The sequence below is a fragment of the Scyliorhinus torazame genome, chromosome 2 (assembly GCF_047496885.1).
Source record: "Scyliorhinus torazame isolate Kashiwa2021f chromosome 2, sScyTor2.1, whole genome shotgun sequence".
Classification (NCBI taxonomy): Eukaryota; Metazoa; Chordata; class Chondrichthyes; order Carcharhiniformes; family Scyliorhinidae; genus Scyliorhinus; species Scyliorhinus torazame.
Window position 1 is genome coordinate 388,337,087 of NC_092708.1, and position 27,750 is coordinate 388,364,836.

General features: G+C 45.4%; 1 protein-coding gene across 2 annotated transcripts in view; it reads right to left on the reverse strand.

Moving 5' to 3' along the window:
* The window catches only part of ttc7b (tetratricopeptide repeat domain 7B), a 378,370-nt gene that overhangs the window by 223,647 nt on the left and 126,973 nt on the right, over positions 1-27,750 (reverse strand). For both annotated transcript variants that reach the window (XM_072494039.1, XM_072494049.1), the window contains exons 6-9: positions 23,183-23,261; positions 15,048-15,220; positions 4,540-4,603; positions 1,306-1,443 (exon numbers count right to left, since the gene is read on the reverse strand). In XM_072494039.1, coding sequence (XP_072350140.1) covers positions 1,306-1,443; positions 4,540-4,603; positions 15,048-15,220; positions 23,183-23,261 — 454 coding nt within the window. The remainder of the gene's footprint in view (positions 1-1,305; positions 1,444-4,539; positions 4,604-15,047; positions 15,221-23,182; positions 23,262-27,750) is intronic.

The following is a 27,750-nucleotide window of genomic DNA, read 5'->3' on the forward strand; positions in this document are numbered from 1 at the left end:
TTTGTATTGCGCAATGCTTCAATTTATACATGTTACCAAATATAGCTCTTCTCACTAAATGTAGCTCTTGTGACTATAAAAGCAGGTCAGCGGCTTGGAACCCTGCAGCGAGTAACTCACTGTCCAACTCCCCAAAGGTTGTCCACCATCTCCAGGGAACAAGTCAGGGGTGTGATGTGATACTCTCCACTTGCCTGGATGAGTGCAGCACCAGCAACACTCCAGGAGCTCAACATCATTCAGGACTAAGCAGCCCACTTGATTGGCACCCCATCCACAAACATCCACTCCCTCCACCACCGATGCACAGTGGCAGCAGTGTGCGCCATCTACAGAACCTCACCAAGGCTCCTGATACAGCACCTCTCAAACCCACGACTGCTACCATCTAGAAGGCGATGGCAACAAACACATGGGAACACCACCACCTGCAAGTTCTGCAAGTTTTAGAAAGGGCCTTAAAGGAAAGGAAGGTGAAGAGGTTGAGAAATTCAGGGATTATTCTGCACAATAATTTATAGGTTCATTCATTTTTACGACACTATATTCAGGTCGCAATGCTTAGGTTTTCAACCATAACTTATCATTGCATTAACGTACCGCCCTACAGTTAGGGTGGGGGGAAGAGAGGGAATGGAAATGGGTGAAGAGCAAAGTAAATAACAGAGGTTGCGAACTGGAGAAAGATAAAAAGGGAAGAACTCATGAAAGAGAAATAAAGAAAATAGCCAGCAGATCAGGCAGCAGGAGAAGAAAGATAATGAAAAACAGACCAACAATAAGAGCCAGCCAGTTTGAGAGAGGAAAAAGAGAGACGGGGGGGGAACAACATAGAATAACTAGGATGGGGAAGAAGGGGAGAAGTATTGAAACAGAATGGAAGAGAGTAGTACGAGAGAAGGAGGCAAGCTTCAAGAATGGATGGGTAGCAGAGGAAGAAGAGTGAGATTGGATGCAGAAGAGTAGAGAAATGACAAGTGAGCAGGGAAAGACCATGGTCATACTCTTCACTTATTAAAGTTGATGAAAATGCGTGCTGCTCACCTCTCCCCAATTCCCAAATGTAAACAGAGAATTTTGAACATTTAACACTACCGCTCTGTAATTTCCTGTCACTGAAATTCAGATTTTAAAATTGCTGGGGTCGTCGCCATTTTGTGAGGTGTGAAACAAATGAGAGATATAATGGGCTGTGGGCAATACCCCATATCAGAGTGAAATGTCAGGATGGGTCCGGTCAAACATATTTGACTGGTGTAATGTTTGGTAAAGCCTTCAACGAAGGGGCTTCTGGACTGGACTCACCTCTGACAGCATTTCATATTGACCACGCCTTCCCAGTGCTACTGTTAGCAGATCATAGACAATGGAGGCACTCTGTAAACTGATAACGCGATCATTGTTGTGTTCTGGGATCCGGCTGAGCACAGCATCCCTGTTAGCCTGGAAAACACGACACAGCAAAGTCACTCACCACACAGAACAAGACTTTTTATTTTTGACCTACCCGAGTAAAAGGTTGGAACTGGTGCCACCCTGGAAACTCAAATTTATAATCTGCCTCTCAATATTTTACTTGAAGCTCAAAAACTAACATCACTTTTGTCCTTTCTTCGATTTCTCCCCAGTCTGCTTCCCTGCTCTTCAGAGAGATAGTGAGTTCCACTAAAGCCGGCAACCCTTCTCTAACATTCCTATTCTTCATTTGCGTGCCTTGACAGTGAGACCACTCAAACTGAGGGAAGGGGGGAAAGAGAGTGAATCACTCCCGAATCTGGTCATGCTCTCACATACCAATCCTTTATTGCAAGACCTAGAATGATGGTGACCAGCAGTGCAGAACCCTACTTTTACTTAGAGTCAAAGTCACAGAGCAATCACTTTGGTTCTTCACTGTCTTGGGCAAAATCAGCACCGGCCTACAAAAGAATGTGGACTCCTCTGATCTACATTTGGCACTACACCAGGTGCTACCTTTACTCAGTGAGCCGTCAGTCCCCCCCCCCCCCCAAGAGGACCAGCAGAGGCTGAGTTTAATGAAAACAAAGGAAATACATTACATCACGTTTCTGTGAATAGATAACTTAAAAATGAAACATAATGGTGAGCAGCAGGAGAAAAATAGGGTGCAGCACAGCTTGAGAAAACACTCGAATCAATTTGTGGGGGAGAAATACATCAGCGTTTCACAATAGCTCAGGGGCAGTAAACAGAGAACTGAATCGGGTGAGCTTCCAGGAAAGAACCACCGATGACTTTACAGCCTCATTTATACCTGCGCCTGCCTAATTTTAAACAGCACTGAGCAACAAGCAGGTTAACTGAGAACTCCATTCACACAGCAAGTCTGTTCTGTAAATTGACACACACCCAAACTGAATCTTCACAATATCAGGCAGGAAACAGGCAGACAAAATCACAACTTGCAGCATGACAACACATGTAAATCATGACAGGACATAAGCTCACAATAATATTCTAATCGATCACAGTTCCAACTCAGGCACTTATATCCGTACCATCTCTATGCTGCAATAAGATGAACTGGACATTCAGTATGTATTGATTTTAAACAAAAATAAAATACAATTGAATGAATAATGTGCAGGAAGAGCGCATGAGTGTTCATTAGTACTGTGCTTCTTGATAAATCCGAGGTAGAAAAGCGAGAGCTGAATCCAAGAGACTCCTCTCATCTACAAAGAGGAATTCAATCTAAAAATAAGATGACAACTCAAATGGATATCAGAATGCCCACTTATACTGGTACATGTTACTATTTAGTCTCAGGTTGAAATGCTTCGGGAGTCATCCTACAGGGGGTGTAAAGTGGAAACATACACATCATTCAATAAAAGTTCCAAATCATTAAAATGCTTCAGGTCTGAAACCCGGTGTTCAAATGGTTTGTAACTTCCCTACCTCTGTCACCTCCTCCAGTCCTGCAACCCTCTGAGAACATGAAGTTGCTCAAATTTTGGCCTCTTCTGCTTCCTTTGGCCCCACCACTGGCAGCTGTACCTTCAGCTGCCTTGGCTCGAAGCTTCAGAATTTCCCTCTCTAAATCTGTCTGCCTTACTCTCATCCTTTAAGATGCTCCTTAGAACCTTGGTCTTTGACTTGGCTTTTGGTTACGTGTCTGAAAATCGCATGTAGCTTGGTGTCAAATTTTGTTAAATAACACTTTGTGAAGCACTTCGAGATGTTTTGCTACATTAAAGGTACTGCATAAATGCAAGCTCTTGTTAAAAGCAACACAAGCTCACACTCTTCAACTTTTACCCCCCCAATTAACATATCTGTAGAAATTGAATGTATTTTCCGAGCTCCGTTGAAGCTTGTTGTCTACCTAGGTCAGGACTTTGGCCTCCCAGGTCGACAACACCGAATCCTCAGAAGATGCCCAAGTGAATCCCGGGATAACTCATTCACCTATTTCCTTGCTCCCCATGTTAAACGTTCCCAATTTTGTCTCAAACTCCAGGACGCGTGCAAGGGATGAACTGGGCTGTCAGCATTTCCGTGGATACATTAGCCTGTGACTAAGCCTTGCATTGTATCCATGGCTATATTAACATGTAATTTAGGTTGCTGTCATCCCCAGACATACAAACTCTCACAAATTGATCATGAGAGAGACAATTTCTCAGTCAACCCCAGGCTCGCTCACAATCCCACAGGAGGGTTGCGAAATCTTGACATTTTCCTGATCATGTTGCTGACTCTGGGAAGGGAGTATCGACGCTGTCCATTTTTCTCTTGGCTCAGGCATTATAGAAGTCCTGGGGCCGGTTAAGCTCAGTTGGCTGAACAGCTGGTTTGTGATGCAGAGCGAAGCCAACAGGGCGGGTTCAATTGCCGTGCCGGCTGAGGTTATTCAGGAAGGCTCAGCCTTCTCAACCTTGCCCCTTGCCTGAGGCATGGTAATCACCACCAGTCAGCTCTCCCTCTCAAAAGGAAAAACAGCCCTATGGTCCTCTGGGATGAAATCGGCTTTAAAGAAGTCCTAGAGAACGGACTTAAAATATTTGACCACATTTTCAAATTCCTGCATGCAGGCTTTTAACTCCCTGGATTATCCTCGTCACTTTTGCCATGTGCTTCCCTCTGAGTTTAGCAATTAATTTTTTTATAAAGTGAGCAGTTAGAAATGAGTTACTGGAGAATTTTGGTGGCACAGTGCCGGATAATACAAATGTTACTGTAGATTCCGCAACACCCTGCAGATGGGATGAGATGGAATAAGCTGGCAGAGGTTTATCATGAAAATCATAAACTCTGGCGTAGGCCTGTTGGGCCGGATGGCCTGTTTGTGTGCTTTGGAACTTGGAACTCCAAGTTAAATATCATTCTTTCCTTGTTATAACTGTGCAGCCCTACGTGCCTGTCAAGAGTGAATAATCAGAATTTATTAATATGCTATTTCTTCACATCAGCTCCATTTCACATGCATCAAGTTATAATTTCCGTTGGGACAATTATAATTGCATTAAATGTCACCACACTGAACTTCCTCGGTTGTCGAGCGATCACACTTACCATAGATTCACTAATGAGCAGCAGCAAAAGAGCCTCTTCTGTGTTTTCTTGAGGACAGAAAATGCTGGAATGATGAGAGGACACAATAATACAATTAACAGCTTCACTCAGCAGCATCTTTTTAAAAAAACAGTCAAGAAAAATCTATAATCGTAATCTGTGAACATCTTCGTGGGAAGTTAGGGTGAAAATTTTAACCAAACAGTCAGCGCGAGTAGTTCCCATTTCGTACTCTTTGCTTTGCTCTGTAAGATAATGAATTCCCTCCCCTGTGATCCGGAAAACAGGTTCCATATCCCCTAGTCGAGGGAAAGCTTTGGTCATCCCTGGAAAAGCAAAGTGGGTGCAGGGAAAACACAAGATGGCAGCTGAAGAAAAATCTATCGACAGTAAAACAGCTTTCTTCAATGTAACAATAAAATTATTCCATTAATGGATTCCATGGGTTCAATTATTGCTTTTTTGTTTAAAAATAAAAACTCCCGCTCTCGAGTATTGAAACATTTCACGGATAACTCACCTTAAAGGTCTTCATAGTTGAGGCTGAGCAGCAAGTGTTGGCAGACTGTGGGGCTACAGCCTAAAATCATAACCTCTCCAATCTACATGTGCAAATGTTCCACCAGGAACCCTCGGATCTTGATCAGCTCTCTGCAGAAAGCCACCTTCTTAAGCCACAAGACTTTACCACCCCGGCTTTGAAATCAGCTAACCCGGCTCAGTGAAATAACTAAACCTTGCAACTTCCTAGTCTGCAAGAATTTTCCCTCTTAAGTCTTGGGTCACTGTCTGTGAGGAGTCTGCACGTTCTCCCCGTGTCTGCATGGGTTTCCTCCGGGTGCACAGTCCAAAGATGTGCAGTACTGGTGGATTGGCCGTGCCAAAAAGCTTAGGTGGGGTTACTGGGTTATGGGGATAGGATAGAGATGTGGGCTGAAATAGAGTGCTCTTTCCAAGGGCCGGTGCAGACTTGATGGCCCAAATGGCCTCCTTCTGCACTGAAAATTCTATGAACTCTATGAAGTCTATAAGTCTATAAGTCGCTATGGGAGCCTTCAAAAGTCACATTGTTCCTGCTGGACCAAAAGCTCTGGATGTCAGTTTCATTCTCATCCTGAATATGCCAGGTGCTTATGAGTTAAAGAGGATGGAAATGGTTTGACATTGGTTTTAAAGAATAGCAACATGTCATTTGTTCCAATGGTCAGAACCATTGCTTGTGCTCCCTACAAGCCTCCTCCCATCTTAATTCATCTCATCTTATCAAAATATCTGTCTATCAATTTCTCCTTCCAAGTATTTATCAAGCATTCCCTTAGACGTCACTGTGCTAGTCATCTCAACTGCCCCGTGTGAAAGGGAGTTACACATTCTAACCGCTCTCGAGTAAAGAAAGTTTGGTTTTCCAATCAGTGAGATTTGACAAGACTGTCTCAGGACTTGCATTATTTACTTTTGGAACAGCACAAGATATTTCAGAAGTGGAGATGGAATTTTCCAAGGTGACTTCAACGGCTTGGCAGGCAAGAACGTAAAACTTTGGCTCTGGATAAACCCAGAAAGCACAAACTCCAAGCTAGCAAAGGGCGACAATTCTAGTCCAGTGTCGGTGACAAGAGTGACATTTTGACATTTAATATTGTTCAGCACCAGAAGGGAAGGAAGAACTTTCCCCTTTGCCTCGTCTTTTGCAGATACTAGGCGTGTATTACCCGTGTAGGAAATTGAGCAGTGATCTAATTGAGATCATACGAAGAGTCCTCCAGACTTGAATTGTTAGCCCTGTTCTCTCCACAGAGGCTGTCAGGCGTGCTGAGATTTTCCAGCATTTTCTGTTCATGTTTCAGATTCAGGCTTAATCGGAGCTAACACCAACTGTCCAAAATTGTAATTTGAAGAAACAGAAATTTGACAGATTTTAACAGCCAAAAGTCCTAGTTTGGATGGATCATAATTAGAGGTTAGGTAGGTAAAAGAAAAAAGACTAACAATGTTGCACTTGCAAAGGGCTGGCACAGATATGGCGGGCGGAATTGTCTCGTCCTGTGCTGTAACCATTCCATGATTAAAGGCTATTTTATTAAAATCAAAATTTGCTCTCTGGAATGATATATAATTTACAGCTTAGAATTAGATTATACAGCCCAACTGGTCTGTACTGGTGTTAATGCTTCACATGGTCAGATTCCCTATCCTTTCCTTTCTTCCATCTTCTCCAGAAGGTCAAGTCTGGAGCTGGGTACGGTCCCACTTCTATTCTTTGCCTGTGACACTGGATGGTGAATACGGTTTTGAAACAGATCAGAGTTGAATCAATTCTGCTCTCACTTGGCCAACACAAACTCCACACTCCTTCAACGCTGACTACTCTTGTTTCCTGCATCCCGGCCACAGTTTAGACTGCTTGCAACCTCAGCATTTTGTTCAACCCAAAGGTTAAATTCTGTCCCCAGATTTCTCTCGACTGGGAAATCATATTTACCTCTTCCTCTGTAACATCACCCATTTTCTCCCATACCTCAAGATTGGATTGGATTTGATTTATTGTCACCTGTACCGAGGTACAGTGAAAAGTATTGTTCTGAGTACAGTCCAGCCAGATCGTTCCACACCATGAAAAAAACATGCAAGAGATGTCGGGAGAGGATCTGTGGGAGAGAGCTCGCAGAGCCGTCACGATCCGGGGCCATCGTGTCTGCTACTGAAACTGTTCCACCTGCTTTTATAACCTCAGGACTCAATTTAGGTACGTTGTGAAGCTTTGGAGAGGGTACAAACAATACTTACTAAAATGTTTCCAGACTTGATGGTTTACAGTTATATGTATAGACTGGAGAGGCTGGGGTGGTTTTCTTAAGAGCAGGGAAGGCCAACAGGAGATTTGGTTGAAGCGTTTAAAACCGCAGAGGATTTAGATAGATTAAGGAGAAAATGTTTTCAATGGCTGAAGGATTGATAAGCTGAGGGCTCAGGTTTAAACTGACTGGCAAAAGAATTGAGGCATTTGGAATTTACTTCCTACTTACTAGAGGTTCCGGCAGCTGTCAAAAGAGAGTTGGACAAATATTTGGAGAAAGATTTGCAGGAAGAGTGGGACTGGATTGCTCACTGAAAGAGCAGCTGTAAGCTCACTGGACCAAACGGTCTCTCCGCTGTGCTGGGCTATTCTATGTTTCCAATTACTTAATGATCTCAACAAAGAAGAAAAGTACAGCACAGGAACAGGCCCTTCAGCCCGACCATGCTGCCCGTCTAAACTAAAATCTTCTACAATTCCGGGGTCCATATCCTTCTATTTCCATCCTATTCGTGTATTTGTCAAGACGCCCCTTAAACGTCACTATCGTCCCTGCTTCCACCACCTCCTCCAGCAGCGAGTTCCAGACATCCACTACCCTCGGTGTAAAAAAAACTTGCCTCGTACATCTACTCTAAACCTTGTCCCTCGCACCTTAAACCTATGCCCCCTAGTAATTGACCCCTCTACACAGGGAAAAAGTCTGACTATCCACTCTGTCTATGCCCCTCAATTGTGTAGACCTACCCTTTTTTGGTCCCTCTCTTTGCACTCTTCAGAAACTTCAGTTTTCAGTAACTCTGATCAGGTTCTACCACTAATCAAATAAGCCCATCTTCACTGATTCACATGTTCCTCCAACAATCCCAATTTCAAATTCTTGTTCCCTCTGAACCACTTGCCCTGTATCTTTGGGGACCTCCTCCAGTGCTACAACCATCGCTTTGAAACGGGCTTCCTGCTCAACCACACTTCCTTTATACTCACATCAGGCTGTTAAGCTGTATGAAGCTGTTTAGCACAGGGCTAAATCGCTGGCTTTGAAAGCAGGCCAAGGCAGGCCAGCAGCGCTTCAATTCCCGTAATAGCCTCCCCGAACAGGCGCCGGAATATGGCGACTAGGGGCTTGTCACAGTAACTTCATTTGAAGCATACTTGTGACAATAAGCGATTTTCATTTCATTTTTTTCATTTTTCACATCAGTGAATGTGCCTTTGGTCACCTCGGCCCGCTTCTCTGGAATTTACTCCCTACGAAAACTCATGTCTCCACCTCACATTGCTTCTTTAAGGTCATTTCAAGAAACAATTTCTCTGACTAAATTGATCATCCCTACTCTGGCTCCTTTCCCCACTCCTGTTTGAAAGAATTCTCAGTACCTATGTTAAAAGTATTACATTAATGCTAGCACGGTAAGGCGTCACTGAAGTACAGTGGTTAGCACTGTTGCTTCACAGCGCCAGGGACCCGGGTTCGATTCCCAGCTTGGGTCACTGTCTGTGTGGAGTCTGCATGTTCTCTGCGTGTCTGCGTAGGTCCCACAAGTCCCGAAAGATGTGCTGTTAGGTGAATTGGACATTATGAATTCTTCCTCAGTGTACCCGAACAGGCTCCGGAGTGTGGTGACTGGGGACTTTTCACAGTAACTTCATTGCAGTTATGTAAGCCTACTTGTGACAGTATTGGACTGCATCTGCTACCTGCCTGCCCAGTCTACTAACCTGTTCATTATCCTCCAATCTGTCAGTTTGCCTTACTTTCTAATTGAGCATGGTTAGTTAACTTCAATAGCATTTTGCTTGCTCCCAAGTCCAATTCATTTCAAATGGAAAAACGAAAAAGTTCTCGCACAGATCACATGGTTATCAAAATTCTAGCAAGCCAATAAACCATCCATTTACCCTAAATGGTTACTTTCTGATTTAGAGACATTTCTCTAACTATTCAACTGCATTTCATTTAATACATGTACCGTAATATTTGTAATAAGTTGCTCAAGTGGCAACTTATACCTCCTAAAATTACAAACTTCTAACATCCATTTAGTGAATTTTTCAATGAAATTAGTCAAAAACGGCTTGTGCTTTTTACCAATCCCTTGCATTTCGATATTCTCTGATCAGCCTATGCCTTTCTAAGTTTTCATGAAATCTCATTAGGGGTTGGAGCACGTTTCTCACTAGCAAGACAAGATTACCTGGTCTATAGTGTCCTGGGTGATCCCCCTCTTGAATAAGATGCCACTCTTCAGTATTTACTTCCATTCCTGTTTCTAAAGAATTTGGGGAAATTCTGATTCGTGCTACCACAATCTCTTCCCTAAATTGTTCCATTGTTCTGGTAGATACTATTTGGGCCCAGTTACCGATCAACACAAAACCATTTACAACGGAGTCATAGATAGAACTGAATGTAATTTATTTTTAAAAACAGAATTTAACACACAAATAATTCATTCAGATCAATTGGTCTGTGCTTCACACGAGCCTCCTCCCTCCCTTAGTCACATAATCCTATCAAGATATCGTTCTATGTCATCTCCTAGATGTGCTTAATTCTTTACTGGAATTATTAGTGACTTTGTTGTATTTATAGCCACTCGTTTTGAACTCCCTTAAAAAAGGAGCCTACTCCATCAAAATCCTTCATCATGTTGAAAACCTCGATCATGTCACCCCCATGTCTTTTCTTTTCTAGCACGGAGAGCCCCAGCCTGCTCAATCTTTCTTGACACAACCATGTGGTACAAAAGGAGCTCATTCAGCACCCATGCCAGCTCTTTGCTAGTTTTCCAACTAGTTTCATCCCATTGTTCTTTTTCCATTGTTCTGTAAATTTTCCCCTTCAAGTATGTATAAACTTCCCTTTGAAAGTTACCACTGAATCTATTTCCACAACCCTTGCTAGCAATGCATTCAAATCATAACAACTTGCTGCATTGAAAACAATCCCGAATGAGCTGGGACAGCAGGCTAATTTAGGGGGAAATGCCATTTACGGTAGTGAGGGATAGATTTAGGTGTCTGGGGATTCTGGTAGCGAGGGAATGGACGGGGCTCCATAAGTAGAACTTAACGAAGCTGGTGGAGGAGACCAGGGCGGAACCTAGGAGGTGGGATACACTGCACTTAACGCTGGTGGTGAAAATGAATATTCTGCCGAGGTTGTTGTTTATCTTTCAGGTTCTCCCGATCTTTATACCAAAGGCCTTTTTTCAGAAAGTGAGCACGATCATCTCGGACTTTGTATGGCGGGGAAGGTGCCGAGGGTGGGGAGGACCCTGTTACAGAGGCAGAAGCAGCAGGGGGGGTTGGCGTTGCCGAACTTGCTTCATTATTATTGGGCGGCGAATGTGGACAAGGTGCGGCGGTGGTGGGAAGGAGAAGGGGTAGAGTGGGTTAGGATGGAGGGGGTAATCTTGTAAGGGGTCTATTTTGAGAGCTCTGGAGACGGCAGTGTTGCCAATGGCTCCGAGTAGGTATTCAGGGAGCACGGTGGTGCAGCCCACGGTGAAGATATGGAATCAGCTGAGGAGGCATTTTAGGGTGGAAGGGATGCCAATGCTATCGTTGCTGTGCAAGAATCATGGGTTTGAGCCAGGGGGGATACATAGTGTATACAGGAGGTGGAGGGAAGTGGGGCTGGTCAAGATGACGGATCTGTATTTGGAGGAAGGATTCGCCAGTCTGGAGGAGTTAAGGAAATGGGTAGAGCTTCCGAGGGGGTCAGTTCAGGTATCTGCAGGTTAGCGACTTTGCGCGAAAGGTCTGGAGGGGGTTCCCTAGGTTACCAGGATACACCCTATTGGAGCAACTGCTATTTCTGGATGTGGAAGGGGAGGGAAGAATTGGGGATATAAACAAGTGGCTGGGGGAGCAGGGAGGCGAGCGGGTGGTGAAGATCAAGGAGAAATGGGAAGCGGAGTTGGGAGGGGATATCAATTGGCGAGTATGGAGTGAGGCACTGCTTAGAGTAAACGGGACCTCCTCTTGTGCAAGAATGAGCGTGATACAGTTTAAGGTGGTGCACAGGGTGCATATCATAGAATTTACAGTGCAGAAGGAGGCCATTCGGCCCATCGAGTCTGCACCGACTCTTGGAAAGAGCACCCTACCCAAGGTCATCACCTCCATTCTATCCCCATAACCCAGTAACCTCACCCAACACTAAGGGCAATTTTGGACACTAAGGGCAATTTATCATGGCCAATCCACCTAACCTGCACATCTTTGGACTGTGGGAGGAAACTGGAGCACCCGGAAGAAACCCACGCACACACAGGGAGGATGTGCAGACTCCACACAGACAGTGGCCCAAGCCGAAATCAAACTCGAGACCCTGGAGCTGTGAAGCAATTGTGCTATCCACAATGCTACCGCGCTGCCCCTGACTTGGGTGAGAATAAGTGGGTTCTTTCAGGGGGTAGAAGATGAGTGTGAGAGGTGTGGGCGGGGGCCAGCGAATCACACGCACATGTTTTGGGGTTGCGAAAAATTGGGAGGATTCTGGGCGCGAGTGTTCACGGTCTTAGCCAGAGTAACGGAGGAGGAGGTGGACCTGGACCCTTTGGTGGTGATATTTGTGGTTTCAGAGAAGCCGGAGCTCATGGAATGGAGGAAGGCCGATGTCGTGACCTTCGCCTCTCTGACTGGACTGCGGAGAATTTTGCTTGAGTGGCTGTCGGTATCGCCACTGGGGGTAGCGCGGCTTGGTTGGGTGACCTGTACGAGAGAAGAAAGTATCAGTTAAGGGGCTCAGCAGGGGTGTTTGAGAAAAGGTTGGGGATGTTTGTGGCCGTGTTTGAGGAGCTGTTCTTCGCGGGGAGGGGGGATCTCTACAGACTGTATAGTTGATTGTTGGGAAGTATGTTTCCCGGGGTGTTTATTTTCTGCAACCTGTTTTGATACATGTTTGTAGTAAAATACATTTTAAAAAATAAGAAAAAATCCCTCGTCATCCAGCCTCTGGTTCTTTTGCCAATCATCCCAGAGCTGAGAGGGTTGGATTACGAGGAGAGGTTGAGTAGTCTGGGACTGTACTCGTTGGAATTTAGAAGGATGCGGGGGGATTTTATAGAAACATATAAAATTATGAAGGGAATAGATAGGATAGATGAGGGCAGGTTGTTTCCACTGGAGGGTGAAAACAGAATAAGGGGGCATAGCCTTAAAATAAGGGGAAGTAGATTTAGGACTGTGTTTAGGAGGAACTTCTTCACCCAAAGGGTTGTGAATCTATGGAATTCCCTGCTCAGTGAAGCAGTTGTGGCTCCTTCATTAAATGTTTTCAAGATAAAGATAGTTTTTTGGAGAATAAAGGAATAAAGGGTTATGGTGTTCGGGCCGAAAAGTGTTGACTCCACAAAAGATCAGCCATGATCTCATTGAATGGCGGAGCAGGCTCGAAGGGCCAGATGGCCTACTCCTGCTCCTAGTTCTTATGCCCTCCTGGTTACTGACCCTCCCTGCCTGGTCCACTCTATTGCAACCATTGATGATTTTGAACACCTCTATTAAGTCTTTCCTTAATCTTCTCCACTTAATCTTCTCCACTCAAAGGAGAACAACCCCAGCCTTTCAGTATCACCCCACTGACATCTACAGAATTAAAGGAAACTAAGCTGTGGGTTTGAGCTCGGGTTCAATAGCTTGCAAAAGCAGCTTCTTTGAGAAAAATAATCTGGCAGCGGCTACTTTTAGGACCGTTGACTGCTTTCTGCTCCAGCCAGGTAAACTGAATTGGGAGCTGACATGGCATCTGGTTTTAAAAGAATAAAAGTAAGCCTCAATATAGATTGACATGCACTCAGTTGCTGTTGGTGGCTTAAGAGGATTAGGTAGCATGCACTGTGGGAAATATATGTGTTCATCATCAAAAATCTATATAACTGAGCTGCTGTCCCAGCTCTGCAATCAAACAGACAATGTAATTTATCATCATAACACCACAATAATTTTCTGTGCAAACCATCAGATGCATTTCTGCAGCTCTTAAGGATCACAATTATCACCACTGCTGACATTAAGGACACTTTAATTAGTTAAACCACCAGGGGCCAAACATTCATAAGCTTCAGCCTAAAAACTTCCCTCGGCACCTGGAATTGTCCATTCTGAAGCTTAACAGCGATTAATTACGGTGTTTGATATGAACAAAGACCAATGAAATCAAGAGGGAGAAAACTGAAAATTAGCTCTCAACAATTCTGTATGTTTCAGGATGCCATTGTGATTTATTGCACTGAATAAACCCGTCACCATTTAAGTGCTGAGTCTCCACAAGTCGGTTTGTCTCAGCTTAGTCATGGCTAACGGATTATTATTGATCTCAGTATCCCAGTGCTAAGTGGGGGGGACATCGCCAGAATTTCCCATCTTGACGGTTATCTAATAACCTAAGTGTTGCTTGTGTGTCTGGATGTTAGATGATGGCAGGGTAAGGCTCAGCTGTTTTCCATGGGCTAACAGTACTCATCATTCACAGAACTTTTGGTTTAGCACAGGTCTAAATCGCTGGCTTTGGAAGCAGACCAAGGCAGGCCAGCAGCGCGGGTTCAATTCCCGTACCAGCCTCCCCGAACAGGTGCCGGAATGTGGCGACTAGGGGCTTTTCACAGTAACTTCATTCAAAGCCTACTTGTGACAATAAGCGATTTTCACATGTAAAGGATGATCACTTGGCTGAGGTAGTGGAGATCTGACAGTGCCTTTGAAACTCTGTCTCAGCAACAAGAAGTGGACATGAAAAATAAAGTCCTGATGTTGGAATCAGCACAAACATTACAGGAGGTACTGGCTAAGTGGGGTGGCACGGTAGCACAGTGGTTAGCACTGTTGCTTCACAGCTCCAGGTTCGATTCCCGGCTCGGATCACAGCCCACCGGGTCTGCACGTTCTCCCAGTCTCTGCATGGGTTTCCTACGGGTGCTCCGATTTCCTCCCACAGTGCAAAGATGTGAAGGTTAGGTGGATTGGCCATATCAAATTGCCCTTAGTGTCCAAAAAGGTTAGGTGGGGTCGCTGAGTTACAGGGATAGGCTGGAGGTGTGGGCTGAATTAGGGTTCGTTCCAAGGGCCGATGCAGACCCGGTGGGCCGAATGGCCTCCTTCTGCACTGTAAATTCAATGATTCGATGACCCAGCATTTGTCACATTACAATGGCGTTATAAAAAGCACAGATTCACAAGAATTACACTGAGGCTAAAAGGTTTAAATTATGAAGACAGGCTGTATAAATGAGGCTTGTATTGCATTAAGGGGTAATCTAATTAAAGTCTTTAAGATGACTAAAGAAAGTGACAGGGCAGATGGAGAGAAAGCAGAATCTCTGGTGTGCAGCATCTAAAACATGGAGGCATAATCTTAAAAATAGAACTTTGGCTGTTCAAGGGCAATATTATGAAACATTGCTGAAAACAAAGGATGCTCGAAATCTCGAACTCTCTCCCCAGTATGCTGTTCAGGATGGGAATTGACTGAACATTTCAGAACTGCAATTGGTAGATTTTAAATGCTGGAAAATATCAGTAAATGATAACATCTATGGAGCAAGAACAGGGCTATTTCGAGTCTGGACGATTCTTTATCAATAGATATATTTTATTTTGTTAGGCACGGCCATTATAGGTTATAGGCCATGATTTATTGGATGGTGGAATAAGGGCGAGTGTATGAATGGGCTATCCCGGTGCTAATTTCCCTACGACCTACCTATCTCCAGTGTACACCTTTGGCCTCCTGCTGAGTGCGTAGTGTTTGGTATTGGAGCCCGTGTGTAGAAGGTCATCCAATAGAGAATGCTGTGGAGGATCTTCCAATGGATTCCAGTAGCTTTGTTCACACATCCCCCGTAAGAGTATTTCTGCTAGTTGCCTGGCAATTGTCTGCAAGATAAAACATATGGGTGGAAATCATGGGCGTGAACGAAGACCTTTTTGGTGTTACCAATTAAAGTGGGGATTTCAGTGGCAAACACTTTTAAATTACTTCTACAGTTTTTTTTTTTTAATCCAACTCTGAAAAATGCCTGCTCCAATTTTCTCCCTTACGCCTCCTTTCATGAAGCCCAGTCTCAAACCGAGGTCCTGGGATGTCAGAACAATATCCAGGCTGATACTCCAGTGCATGTCTGAAGAAATGCTGCTTTGTTAGAGATGCTATCCTTTGGAAGAGACATTAAACTGAGGTCCTCCCTACCCTCTTCGGCTTACACAAGAGATCTTATTGCATTATTTTGAAGGGCAGAAGTCTCTCCAATATCCCAGGTCAACATTTATTCGTCAACCAATGCTATTTAACTAGTCATCCCTCTCACCGTATGGTGCTATTCAAGGAAGAGTTAGGAGTTCTTTTGATGCCCTGGTCAACATTTATCTCTCAAACAACTCCACCAGATAAAAGGCCTCGCTCCTCGTGAGTTAGAAGGTCGTAGGCTCAGAGTCCCACCTAGTGTGGTACAGGAGGAGAGTAGCACTGCCCGAGATGCTGCCTTTCGGCGGAGATATTAAATCAATATTCCCTCTTAGATGGACGTAAAAGACCTGATGGCACTGAATCAAAGAGGAACAGGGGAGCCATTCCTGGTGCTGTGGCCAATATTTATTACTCAATCAATAATCTTAAAAAAGGACTGGCCATTATCTCCAGCTGTTTGTGGGAGCTTGCTGTGCGAAAATTGGGGATGAGTGTTTCCTACGTGATTACACTTCAAAGTACTTTATTAGCTGTAGGATGTTTGTGAAAGATGTGATATGAATGCTAGTTTGTTCTTTCTTTTCTTTCTAAAGAAACAAGTTTGACCAGTGACCAGGCCAGAGTAATGCACTAAAGGAGCTTAAGACCTGCAGAGAAACACTCCGTGATTTCGCTACTGCTTTCCTTTCTTAGCTATTATCAACTGTGGTCTTCTGTGATAGTTCATAAATCGAAGTCTCTGCATTTTTGAAAAGCTTCACAGGTGTAAAAAAAATTGAGAAAAGTCATAGCTTTGGAAGATATTGGAGGTGGGGCTGCGGTAGGTGCGGTGCTAAGAATGATATTACTCACCAATATGTATTCTTAAAAGTATAATTTGTCGCTGCAAACATGGAAATGTAAAACCATTATAACAGGATTTCTAATTTGATTGCAATGCAAGAGAAGAGAAGATTTTGAGAAGCCAGGAACATTTGCAGTTCAAATATGTGGGGGAAAAAGCTGATGATTGCAGGATAATTAAACAGATGGTCACGGGAGAAAATCAGAGTATAAAGAATTATCCACAGGGAAAAGATCTGGAAACGGTTCAGTGAAAAGAGAAGACAAAAATTTCCGATAATTAAGAAGAAAACTATAGAGTCGCTGTGACACCCACACTGTCTATATTTAACTGAAAATCTTCTGATGGAAACAGATTTTATGCCAGTGAAAATGACTCAGCTTTCAGTTCTCTCACAGGTCATATCACAGATCGTAACTCTGCCAAAACGTCTAACATCAGATTATTTATGAAAACTGTTAGTGGTATCAGGGCCCTAAGCTTATCCAGTGCAAGTCTAGCACCTGGGGAACTGCAGGTCCAAGGCTTTTAATTTGGCACTCTGGTTCTGAGACACTATCTGGGTTGATTTGGGGAAGACCCCAGTAGGCCTCGAGAAGCTGGTAAACTGCAGTCCGCCTGGTGAAGGGACTTCCACAATGCTGTTAGGTAGGAGGTTCCAGTATTCTGACCTAGCAACGATGGAGTAAGGGGCAACATATGTCCAAGTTGGGATAGTTTAGTTACTTGGAGGGGAACATGGTGCTCCCGTGCACTTCTGGCCTTTGTCCTTCTAGGTCATGATCTAGGTCATTATCTGGGGCTGGTTTAGCACAGTGGGCTAAACAGCTGGCTTGTAATGCAGAACAAGGCCAGCAGCGCGGATTCAATTCTCGTACCGGCCTCCCCGAACAGGCACCGGAATGTGGCGACTAGGGGCTTTTCACAGTAACTTCATTGAAGCCTACTTGTAACAATAAGCGATTATTATTATTATAGGTGGTAGAGGTTGCGATTTGCAGTGACCTGACTTGTTAAGCACTTGATGCTGAAAGTGGGCCAGCAAAGTACAAAACTCAGCAATGAGATTGCTCATGTTGTCAATCACAAAGTATTCACCAAAAAGAGCAATGGAGAGGGTGCAAAGAACAAAAATTATTCCAATGAGAAGGAGTTTAAAAAAAACTCAACCTCCAAAGTCTAGAGAGAGAAGACAGTTAGGGTGGGTGGGCAGAGGGAAGGAGCCTTATAAAGCATATAAAATGTTGATAAAAGCAAATTACTGCGGACGCTGGAATCTGGAACAACAACAGAAAATACTGGACAACCTCAGCAGGTCTGACAGCATCTGTGGAGAGAAATGCTTGGGCAGAGAGTCATCCAGACTCAAAACGTTTGCTCCCTTTTCTCTCCACAGATACTGTCAGACCAGCTGAGATTGTCCAGTGTTTTCTGTTGTTGACATAAAATGTTAAATTAGATTAGAGAAGGTTAATCCTGACTAATTTAAAATCATTTGTGGGAACCTGCTATTATCTAAACATAAAGGTGTGAAAAATGCATTTAGAAGGGACAGCGGAAAGAACATTTCCCTATAAAAGGCAATAACTTAGCAGGTCGGAGAGTAGAGAATCTGATGTTAGATCCTGCTCAAAACACAGTTCGATGTTAGGCTAGGAGAACCTCAGAAGTGGAGGTGTGAGCTGTATAGTGAGAGAAAGGACCTTTCTTGTCCTTGGGGTTTCAACACAACTATAAATTCATCGTATCTAAATGCAGCCTGTGATATACACAGCCCTGCTGAGATAATAACACTTCATAAAAAATAGCAAGAAGCTTTTCAAGAGGACAGGACTGAATGATTTCTTGCTGCAACTAATTGTTATTTATTTCGATGTGGCACAGATTCATACTAGAGGTCTCACAGCAGCTTGGCAGCATACGCGTCATGACTAGGCTATCAGCATTATTAGGATATTGGCGAGGAAGTTTTAATTTTATGCGTTCAAAGGATGTGAATGCCACTGCAAGGTCAACACGTATTGCCCATCCCTCACTGCCCTCGAGAAGGTGGTGCTGACCACCTTGAATTGCTGCGGCCCGCAGGTACACCCACAGTGTTGTTAGGGAGTGAGTTCCAGGATCTTGACCCAGTGAGGGAACAGCGATATATTTCTTTTTAAAAAATATATATATTTATTAACGTTTTTAACACAATCTTTCTCCCTTACAAACAATACCCCCCCCCCCCCCGTAACAAAAAAAAAGAAACGAGAAATCGCGCAGAGCAAGATATATACATGGCAAAATAGTATATTTACATAGCTTTGTACACTGGCTCTCTCCCGTACGTGCCAGTTTCCCCGACTCTTCATGTTATCTCTTGCTCATCCACCCCTCCAGGCAGCTCCCCCCCCCCCCCAGGTTGCTGCTGCTGCTGACCGACCTTCCTTTAACGCTCCGCGAGATAGTCTAGGAACGGTTGATACCGCCTGTAGACCCCCTGCGCAGACCCGCTCAAGGAGAACTTGATCCTCTCCAACTTTATGAACCCAGCCATATCGTTTATCCAGGCCTCCACGCTGGGGAGCTTCGCCTCCTTCCACATTAGCAAGATCCTTCACCGGGCTACTAGGGACGCAAAGGCCAGAATACCGGCCTCTTTCGCCTCCTGCACTCCCGGTTCGTCCACTACTCCGAATATTGCTAGCCCCCAGCTTGGCTTGACCCGGACTTTCACCACCTGAGATATTGCTCCCGCCACTCCTCTCCAGAACTCCTCCAGTGCCGGGCATGACCAAAACATATGGACATGGTTCGCCGGGCTCCCTGAGCACCTTCCACACCTGTTCTCTACCCCAAAGAACCTGCTCAACCTCGCCCCTGTCAAGTGAGCTCTGTGAGCCACCTTAAATTGTATCAGGCTGAGCCTGGCACACGAGGAGGAGGAATTAACCCTACCCAGGGCATCAGCCCACAGACCTTCCTCGATCTCCTCCCCCCATTTACCCTTCAACTCTTCTACCAGCACTTCCCCCTCTTCTTTCATCTCCTGGTGTGTTGCCGACACCTTGCCCTCCCCGACCCATGCACCCGAGATCACCCTGTCTTGAATTTCTTGTGCCGGGAGCAACGGGAATTCCCTCACCTGTCGCCTCACAAAAGCCCTCACCTGCATATATCTAAAGGCATTTCCCGGGGGTAACTCAAACTTCTCCTCCAGTGCCCCTAGGCTCGCAAACGTTCCGTCAATGAACAGGTCCCCCATTCTTCTGATCCCCGCCCGATGCCAGCTCTGGAACCCCCCCCGTCCATCTTCCCCGGGACAAACCGATGGTTACCACCGATGCTCCCACTGCATCCCTGTGCCGTCTCCACTGGTCCCAGATCCTTAGCGTTGCCGCCACCACCGGGCTCGTGGTATACTTTGTCGGCGAGAGCGGCAGCGGTGCCCTCACCAACGCCCCCATGCTCGTTCCTTTGCAGGGCGCCATCTCCATCCTCTTCCATGCCGCCCCCTCTCCCTCCATAACCCACTTGCGGATCATCAACACATTTGCTGCCCAGTAGTAGCTCCCCAGGTTTGACAGCGCCAACCCTCCTTGGTCCCTACTGCGTTCCAGGAACCCTCTCCTTACCCTCGGGGTCTTATTCACCCACACAAACCCCATAATACTCATGCCTACTCTCTTAAAAAAGGCCTTAGTTATCACGCTGGGAAGGCACTGAAACACAAACAAAAACCTCGGAAGGCCAACCATTTTGACCGATTGCACTCTACCCGCCAGCGAGAGCGGTAGCATGTCCCATCTTTTAAAATCCTCCTCCATTTGCTCCACCAACCTCGTCAGATTCAGTTTATGTAGGGCCCCCAACTCCTGGCTATCTGGATCCCCAGACACCGAAAGCCAGCGATATATTTCAACGTCATGATAGGAGTGGTTTGGAGGAGAATTTGGTGGTGTCTCCATGCATCTGTTGCCCTTTTCCTTCGAGATGGTAGAGGTTGTGCGTTTGGAAGATGGTACAAAGGAGCCTTGGTGAGTTACTGCATTGTACCTTGTACTGGTACACACGGCTGCCACTGTTCGTCAGTGGTGGGGGAAGGGGGGTGGAGAGGAGTGAATGTTTTATGGCAAGAATGGTGCTGTGCAATCATTATTCTAATCACCTTTCAGTCTTTCCTTTTCTTTCATTTCAACAGGGTCAAAACATTAACTGCTCAAGAACTTTCTCCTCATTTACCCTAGTGACAATGGTGGAATAGAAGAAGTCAAAGTGAGGCATTGGGTATCATTACAGACTCAAGTGGTGTACACACTTTGACCATGGCTACTTGCTTGTGCTCTGGGATTGTCTTCAATTATTGAGTGGAGGAAGGAATCCATTTTGGCTTCATGCCCTCTCACAGGGCACTATGAATGCCACAATCAGATATTTTGCAACTATCACTTTCTACTGCCAGTGATTCAGTTGGGAATTTCAAAACCATTTTCCGATTTGCAATGTTTCATTATCTCACTCCCTCCCTCCATCCCACTTTCTCCGAAGGCATTACCTATTCCTGAAATTTAGTTCTGCAGGTGCCAACATACTTTCTGCCTTCTTGGTACAAAAGGTAGAATGGCCTCTTTTTTTTTTTTTGCTCTATTTTTTGATAGGATGTGGACGTCACTGGCTGAGTCAGCATTTGTTGTCCATCCCTAATTGTCCTTGAACGGAGTAGTTTGCTGGGCAATTTCAGAGGGCAGTTAAGAGTCAACCACATTGCTGTGGGTCTGGAGTCACGTATAGGTCAGACCGGGTCAGGATGGCAGATTTTCTTCCCTAAAGAGACATTAGTGAACCAGATGGGTTTTTACAATGATAGCTACGTGGTCACCATCACTGAGGCTAGCTTTCAATTCCAGATTGACTAATTGAATTCAGCTACCGTGGTTTATAATGCTCCTGTAAAACACCTTGGGACATTTTATTTTCTTAAAGGCTCAGTATAAAAACAAGCCTGCTGTTGTTGTGTGACTCTATAATTCTAAAGGTCACCAAGCTGAAACATTAACTCTGATTCTTGCTCCACGGATGTTGCCTGATCGGAGTATTTTCCACATTTTCTGATTCTACTTCGGATTTCCAATATTCACAGCACTTAGCTTTGGTTTTGCCAATAATTCAACTAGGTCAGTTGAGAGAATGACCATGTTACTCGTGTTGTAAAGTCAATATAAACCGGTAACCATTTAACTTCTGCCCATTTTCTCATACAAAACAGTTGGCCAGAAGTGACCCGTACAAACCAGGTGTTCGCCCCCAGAATGAGCCAATTTGGCAGACTTCTCAGCAAGGCCAGAAGATAATGCACATTAATAAACACAGCAACAGGGGTTTCGGAGATGGATAAAAATAATGATCCTGGGTTCCGGTCTTCACCCTCAAATATTCCTATGCAACAAAAAAACACTTGCATTTATATAGTGTCTTTAATTTAGCGAAGATTCGGGGTATCGGACGAGCCGGGAGTGCAGGAGGCGAAAGAGGCCGGTATTCTGGCCTTTGCGTCCCTGGTAGCCCGGCGGAGGATTCTGCTACAGGGGAAGGATGCGAGGCCCCCCGAGCGTGGAAGCCTGGATCAGTGACATGGCAGGATTCATTAAATTGGAGGGGGGAAAGTTTGCCTTGCGGGGATCTGTGCACGGGTTCCTCAGGCGGTGGCAACCGTTCCTAGAGTTTCTGGCGGAACGTTAGGAGGAGGTTAGCAGCAGCAACCCGGGGGGGGTCTCCGGGTATGTGTTTATCTTGTTTCGTGGGAGGGGTTTGTATATTGGGGGAATTCTCTGTATAATTTGGGCGTGCGGTGTCTTTCTGTGTTTTCTTTTTTCTTTCTGTAAGGGTTTTTTTTTGTTGTTGAAAATTTGCTAAAATTGAATAAAAACATTTTAAAAAATTTAGCGAAGATTCCCATGGTGTTTCATAGGAGTGTCATCAGATTAGAAATTGACACCAAACCACATAAGGAGATAGGTGGTCGGGTGACAAAAAGCTTCAAAGAGGCAGGGTTTAAGGAGCATCTTTAAAGAGGTGAGAGAGATAGAGTTTTAGGGGAAGAATGCCACATCTTACGGCCAAGGCAGCTGAAATCTCACCCACCATTGGTGGGCTGATTAAAGACAGGGGATACGCAGGAGGCTAGAACTGAAAGGGTGCAGAGATTGTGGAGGGTGGGAGGACTGATGGAGAGAGGTAAAAGCAAGGTAACGGGGAGTTCAGAAATCTGAGAATTTAAAATAAGGTGTCGTTGGGCTGGGAGGCACTGGAGATCAGTGAGCACAGGGGTGATGGAGGAACAAAACTTGATGCAAATTAGGTTTGGGTAGCAGAATTTTGGATCAGCTCAAGTTTATGGAAGGTGGGAGGCGAGCCAATACCCAGTGACCCATGCTGGAAATTGTGTGTGTGTTGGCTCAGTTATAATGTCACCCATGCTGACACACAAGCTACGGATGAAGAACAGTTTGGGCAAGGCTCCAGAAGGCAGCTAATGACCTTGGAGCTTCATCCCAGCAGCTTCGGAAGAGGAGGAAAACTCAAGATGGGAAAATAACTGGAACAATAAACATGGAATATTTACCCGGAGTTCTGGGACACTGCCATGTAGCCCAAGGTCAGCATGTGGCTATTAATCAGTGCTGTTTGGTCTGCCCACAGCTAACAGTCACTACATAGCTACTTTGGAAGTTTGATTGTTCCAAATTGTGTTAAATATTGCTCATCTGAGCATTTGCCTAATGCAGCAAGCAACCTTCTGACATTGTAGAACATGCCTGCCACTCACCATCCGCAAATTCTGTGTCGTCCTCGTTTCCACTGCTCTTAGGATTTCTCGAAAACGAGTAACTCCTCTTGTCAAGTTTCTGTATAAATGTAACATAAACAACAGGATTAAAAAGCAAGAAATAAACACAGGAAGATTTCATTCTTAAATTCTTCTGTACTATCAGCATCTTGGCCAGTATCAGCAAAGCATGGTGAAGCTGTAGCACGGACATAAAATCCAACTGGTGTGCTTAGCGATGGGAAACCTGCTCTCCTTACCTGTTCCGGCCCATACGTGACTCACAGAAACACAGAAAATAGGGGGCCATTCGGCCCTTCGAGCCTGCTCTGTCATTCATTATGGTCATGGCTGATAATCAAGTTCAATACCCTGATCCCGCCTTCCCCCTCATATCTCTTGATCCTTCTTGCCTTCATTGGACGGGGCGTCGAGTATAAAAACTGCCAAGTCATGCTCCAGTTGTATAGAACCTTGGTAAGGCCGCACTTGGAATATTGCACACATTTCTGACCGCCACACTATCAGAAGGATGTGGAGGCTTTGGAAAGGCGGCAGAGGAGGTTTACCAGGATGTTGCCTGATCTGGAGGGTGTTAGCTCTGTGGAGAGGCTGAATAGACTTGGACTGTTTTCTTTAGAAACACGGAGGTTGAGGGGTGACCTGATAAAGGTCTACAAGATTATGAGGGGCCTGGAGAGTGGATGGGCAGGCACTCTATCCCAGGGTGGAGGGGTCAGTCACCATGGTGGCAATGTTTAGAGATGTGCGAGGCAGGTTTTTTTCATGCAGAGGGTGGGGAGTGCCTGGAACGGGTTGCCAGGGGAGGTTGTGGAAGCAGATACCTTAACGGCATTCAAAAAGCATCTTGACAAACACATGAATAGGGTGGGTATGGAGAAATGTAGCACGGGGAAGTGCTGACGGTTTTGGCAAAGGTTGGTGTCATGACTGGTGCAGGCTTCGAAGGCCGAAGGGTCTCTTCCTGTGCTGTATTATTCTCTGATCCCATTAGCCCCAAGGGCTATATCTAATACTTTCTTGAAATTACATAATGTTTTGGTCTCAACTACTTTGTGGTAGCGAATTCCACAGATTCACCACTCTCTGGGTGAAGAAATTTCTCCTCACCTCAGTCCTCCCCACCCACACCAATATGAACCACTTATGATGACTCTGAAATGGCCTAGCAAGACAGTACTTCAAAGAATAAGGACAAAATCATACTGATCACACCTTGGCAATGAACCCATTGGGAAAAATGGCATTTATCGTCCTAATTGCTCTTAAGGTGGGGGTGAGCTGCATTAGTGAATCGGTGCGTTATCTTCTGCCTCTTGATTCGAGGATGATGTCTACCCAGGGTTGAGGGTTCCTACCATGGGTCTTCATGTGAAAGAACAGGTCAATTCTCAGCCCCCAGAGTTATGAGCACATTGAGAAGGACATGCCATCAGGTAGTGGGATGCAAAGAGCAGAATTTGCTTCCCTTTCCTTCCTTCTCTGCCTCATCATTAAGGTGTTTGGACTGCATGATGTAGCTTGATGGACATATTGTCGTCATTTTGAACGATTGGTATCAAGCTCCTGTCAGTATTTAATGTCAATGAACCTCGCCTTGAAGCGCAGAAGCAGAGTGTCTTCAAAGCGTTTTCTTTGTCCTCTCCTGGGATGTTGGCCATTTGGCAATTGAAAAAGGGAACTAGTGGGGGAGGCACTTTCGGACTATCCAGCCACAATGTCCAGTCCATCGTAGTTGATTTTGCAGGAATTCGGCCTGCATTCTGATAGCAACGGAAGTCCCACGACGCTGTTAGGTAAGGAGGCCCATAATTTTAACCCAACAACAATGAAGGTGTCCAAGTCAGCACAGTTTTCTACCTGGTGGGGACCTTACAAGTGGTGGTGTTCCCATGTACCAGTTACCCTTGTTCTACTACATGGCGGAGGCTGTGGGATTGAGAGGTGCAGCTGAAGAAACCTTGGTGAGTTGCTGTAGTGCAATCTGTAGATAGTACTCACTTCAGCCACTGGTTATTATAGTACTAAGATGCTGTCAGGCCACTTTGGACAATAAGAATTTGAACTCGACGGTGGCAGGTAGCAGAAAAAAAAATGCAGATTGCAATGTTATGGCGACAAGATAAATGTGGGTGGAACGCATTCCTATTGCTACCTCAGGTAACTTGGAAACCATACAATTTAAGCAGCATATTAACTTTTATTAGACAAATTCAACCAATCAAGAAATCCTGCTTTAATTGGCCATTTAGCTATCAGGTGCTGTCAAGAGGAAAGTCGGCCAGTTCAATTTTGGAAACTCGGGGAAGTAAATCTGATAAAGAGTGTTGCAACATTATGTTGCACTGCTTGCTGTGTGATAACTCAGTTTGCCTGTTATAATAACAATTTATCGACTTCCGGTGACGGCGGGCGGTGGCACAATGGAGGGCTCCCGTTCGGGAAAGGCATTTCCGGGGCTTTAAGCCCGGTCCCAGGGTCCGCGGAGGCGGCAGAAGCAGGAAGAAGGCACGGAGGAGGCACAGTGAAGACACAGGAGGAAAAAGAAGAACAAAGAAAAATGTCGAGGGCGAGCAAGAAAACGGCCGAAAAAAAAACAGCTGAAGATCCGTCGGGGAGTGGAAAGGTCACCATGGGGTCACCAAGGAAAATGGAGGCTGGAGCACCAGGGAAGGCCACACTGCTTACGGCTGAAGAAATAACTAAGGTGATGGCTGTGGAATTTCAAAAGCAGTTGGTGTAGATTGCGAAATGCATGGAGACGGCGAGGAAGGAGATGAGGGAGATTTTGAGTGTGCTGGTGGAGGAGGCGGTTTCCCCGGTGAGGACGGAGGTGGCGAGCGCAGTGGCGGAGGTGCGAGAGCAAGGGTAGGCGCTGAAGGAAGTGGAGGAGACATTATTGCAGCACGGTGATCAACTTACCTCGATGGGGAAAGAGATGCGGAAGGTGATGGACACTAACAAGGATCTGCGAGGAAAAATGGAAGACCTGGAAAACAGATCCAGGCGACAGAATTTGAGGATTGTGGTGCTGCCCGAAGGAGTTGAAGGACCAAAGCCGACTGAGTATTTTGCCGCGATGCTGGCAAAACTATTGGGGGAGGATCCCTCCCGATATGAACTGGATCGGGCTCATCGGTCGTGGAGGCCTGTACCAAAGGCGAGTGAGCCGCCAAGGGCAGTGACTCTGTGCTTCCGTAGGTACAGTGTGAAGGAGAAGGTCCTGAGCTGGGCCAAGCAGAAGTGGATGGTGCAGTGGGCTGGAGCTGGTATACGTGTATACCAGGACTTTACGGTGGAACTGGCGAGGAGGCGGGCTGCCTTCAACCGGGTGAAGAGGGCACTGTACATTAGCAAGGTGCGGTGCGGCATTGTATATCCAGCGAAGCTGAGGGTGACTTACAAGCTCAGGGACTTTTATTTTGGAACGGCGGAAGCAGCGGAGGAGTTTGCGAAAGCAGAAGGACTGTGGCAGAACTGACAAATTGAGGAATGGCCGTGTGCCGATGTAACCTCATGACTGTATTTTCTTCTTTTTTGTATCACTGCGTGCGGGTGTAGAGACTAAAGGAGCCAATGTGGTATATATTTGGACAAGGGAAGGGACGGGACTTGCACTCAAAATGAGGGTTCTTTGGGGTGTAGGTGGATATGCGGGGTTTGTGTGCTAAAAGGGGATCTTTGGGCTTTCCTAGGGCCGGGCAAGTGGGAAAGGGACCCGGACGGGGGTCTCCACGCTGGCCGGTTTAAGCCGGCCAGTGAACGGGAGTGAGGTGGGGGGAGGGGCTGCGGCCATCGGAGCCTGGCAGAACAGGGTCCGAGTGGTCTAGCCGGGGTGGAAAGTTGGGGGGAAGGAACAGAGGTTGGGAGGAGGAGTTTTACAAGAGGCAGTGGACGGGAGGAGCTGGAGACCTGGGGTGGGGGGGGAGCTGTGTAAGATTAAGGGGGACTACGGGTAATCCCTGATTTCTTTTTGTCATTTGTTTATGTAAACATGCGGGTTGAGGTTTGGGGGTTGGTGGGTAGATGGGATCGTTGTTATTATGGGGACTGACATATCTTGCTGATTATTGTTTATTGTTGATGGATGTAAATGTGGGAGAAAATGTGAAAAAGGAGAATAAAAAAAATAAAAAAATAATAATAACAATTTATCTTCTTACACTTAACAGAATTTCAAGCTCTTCTAGAAAAGTAGGATCAGAAAAGAATAAAGCCAGTTGCTGGCTGCTCCAAGAACTTAAGCATTGTTCCTTTCCCATGAGTTTGTCCATGGATTGTTTTTTATTTTTACACTGAACGTTTCGCTAAATAAATTGCAGGTTGGTTCGGAGTTTAATCTCCCCAGTCCAACATCATCAAGTAAAATCAACAAAAGTGGTTTGATAACCCTGAGCTCGAATAACACCATTATCAGGCAAATCACAGTACAAAGAAATGCAACTAACTCTGTACAGTGCAAACACTGTTGGGTCCCCACACAGGATTCTTTTCATACTCCTTTTTGTAGTCCTTACCATCTGTTTAAAGAATTTTGCATCTGTCCC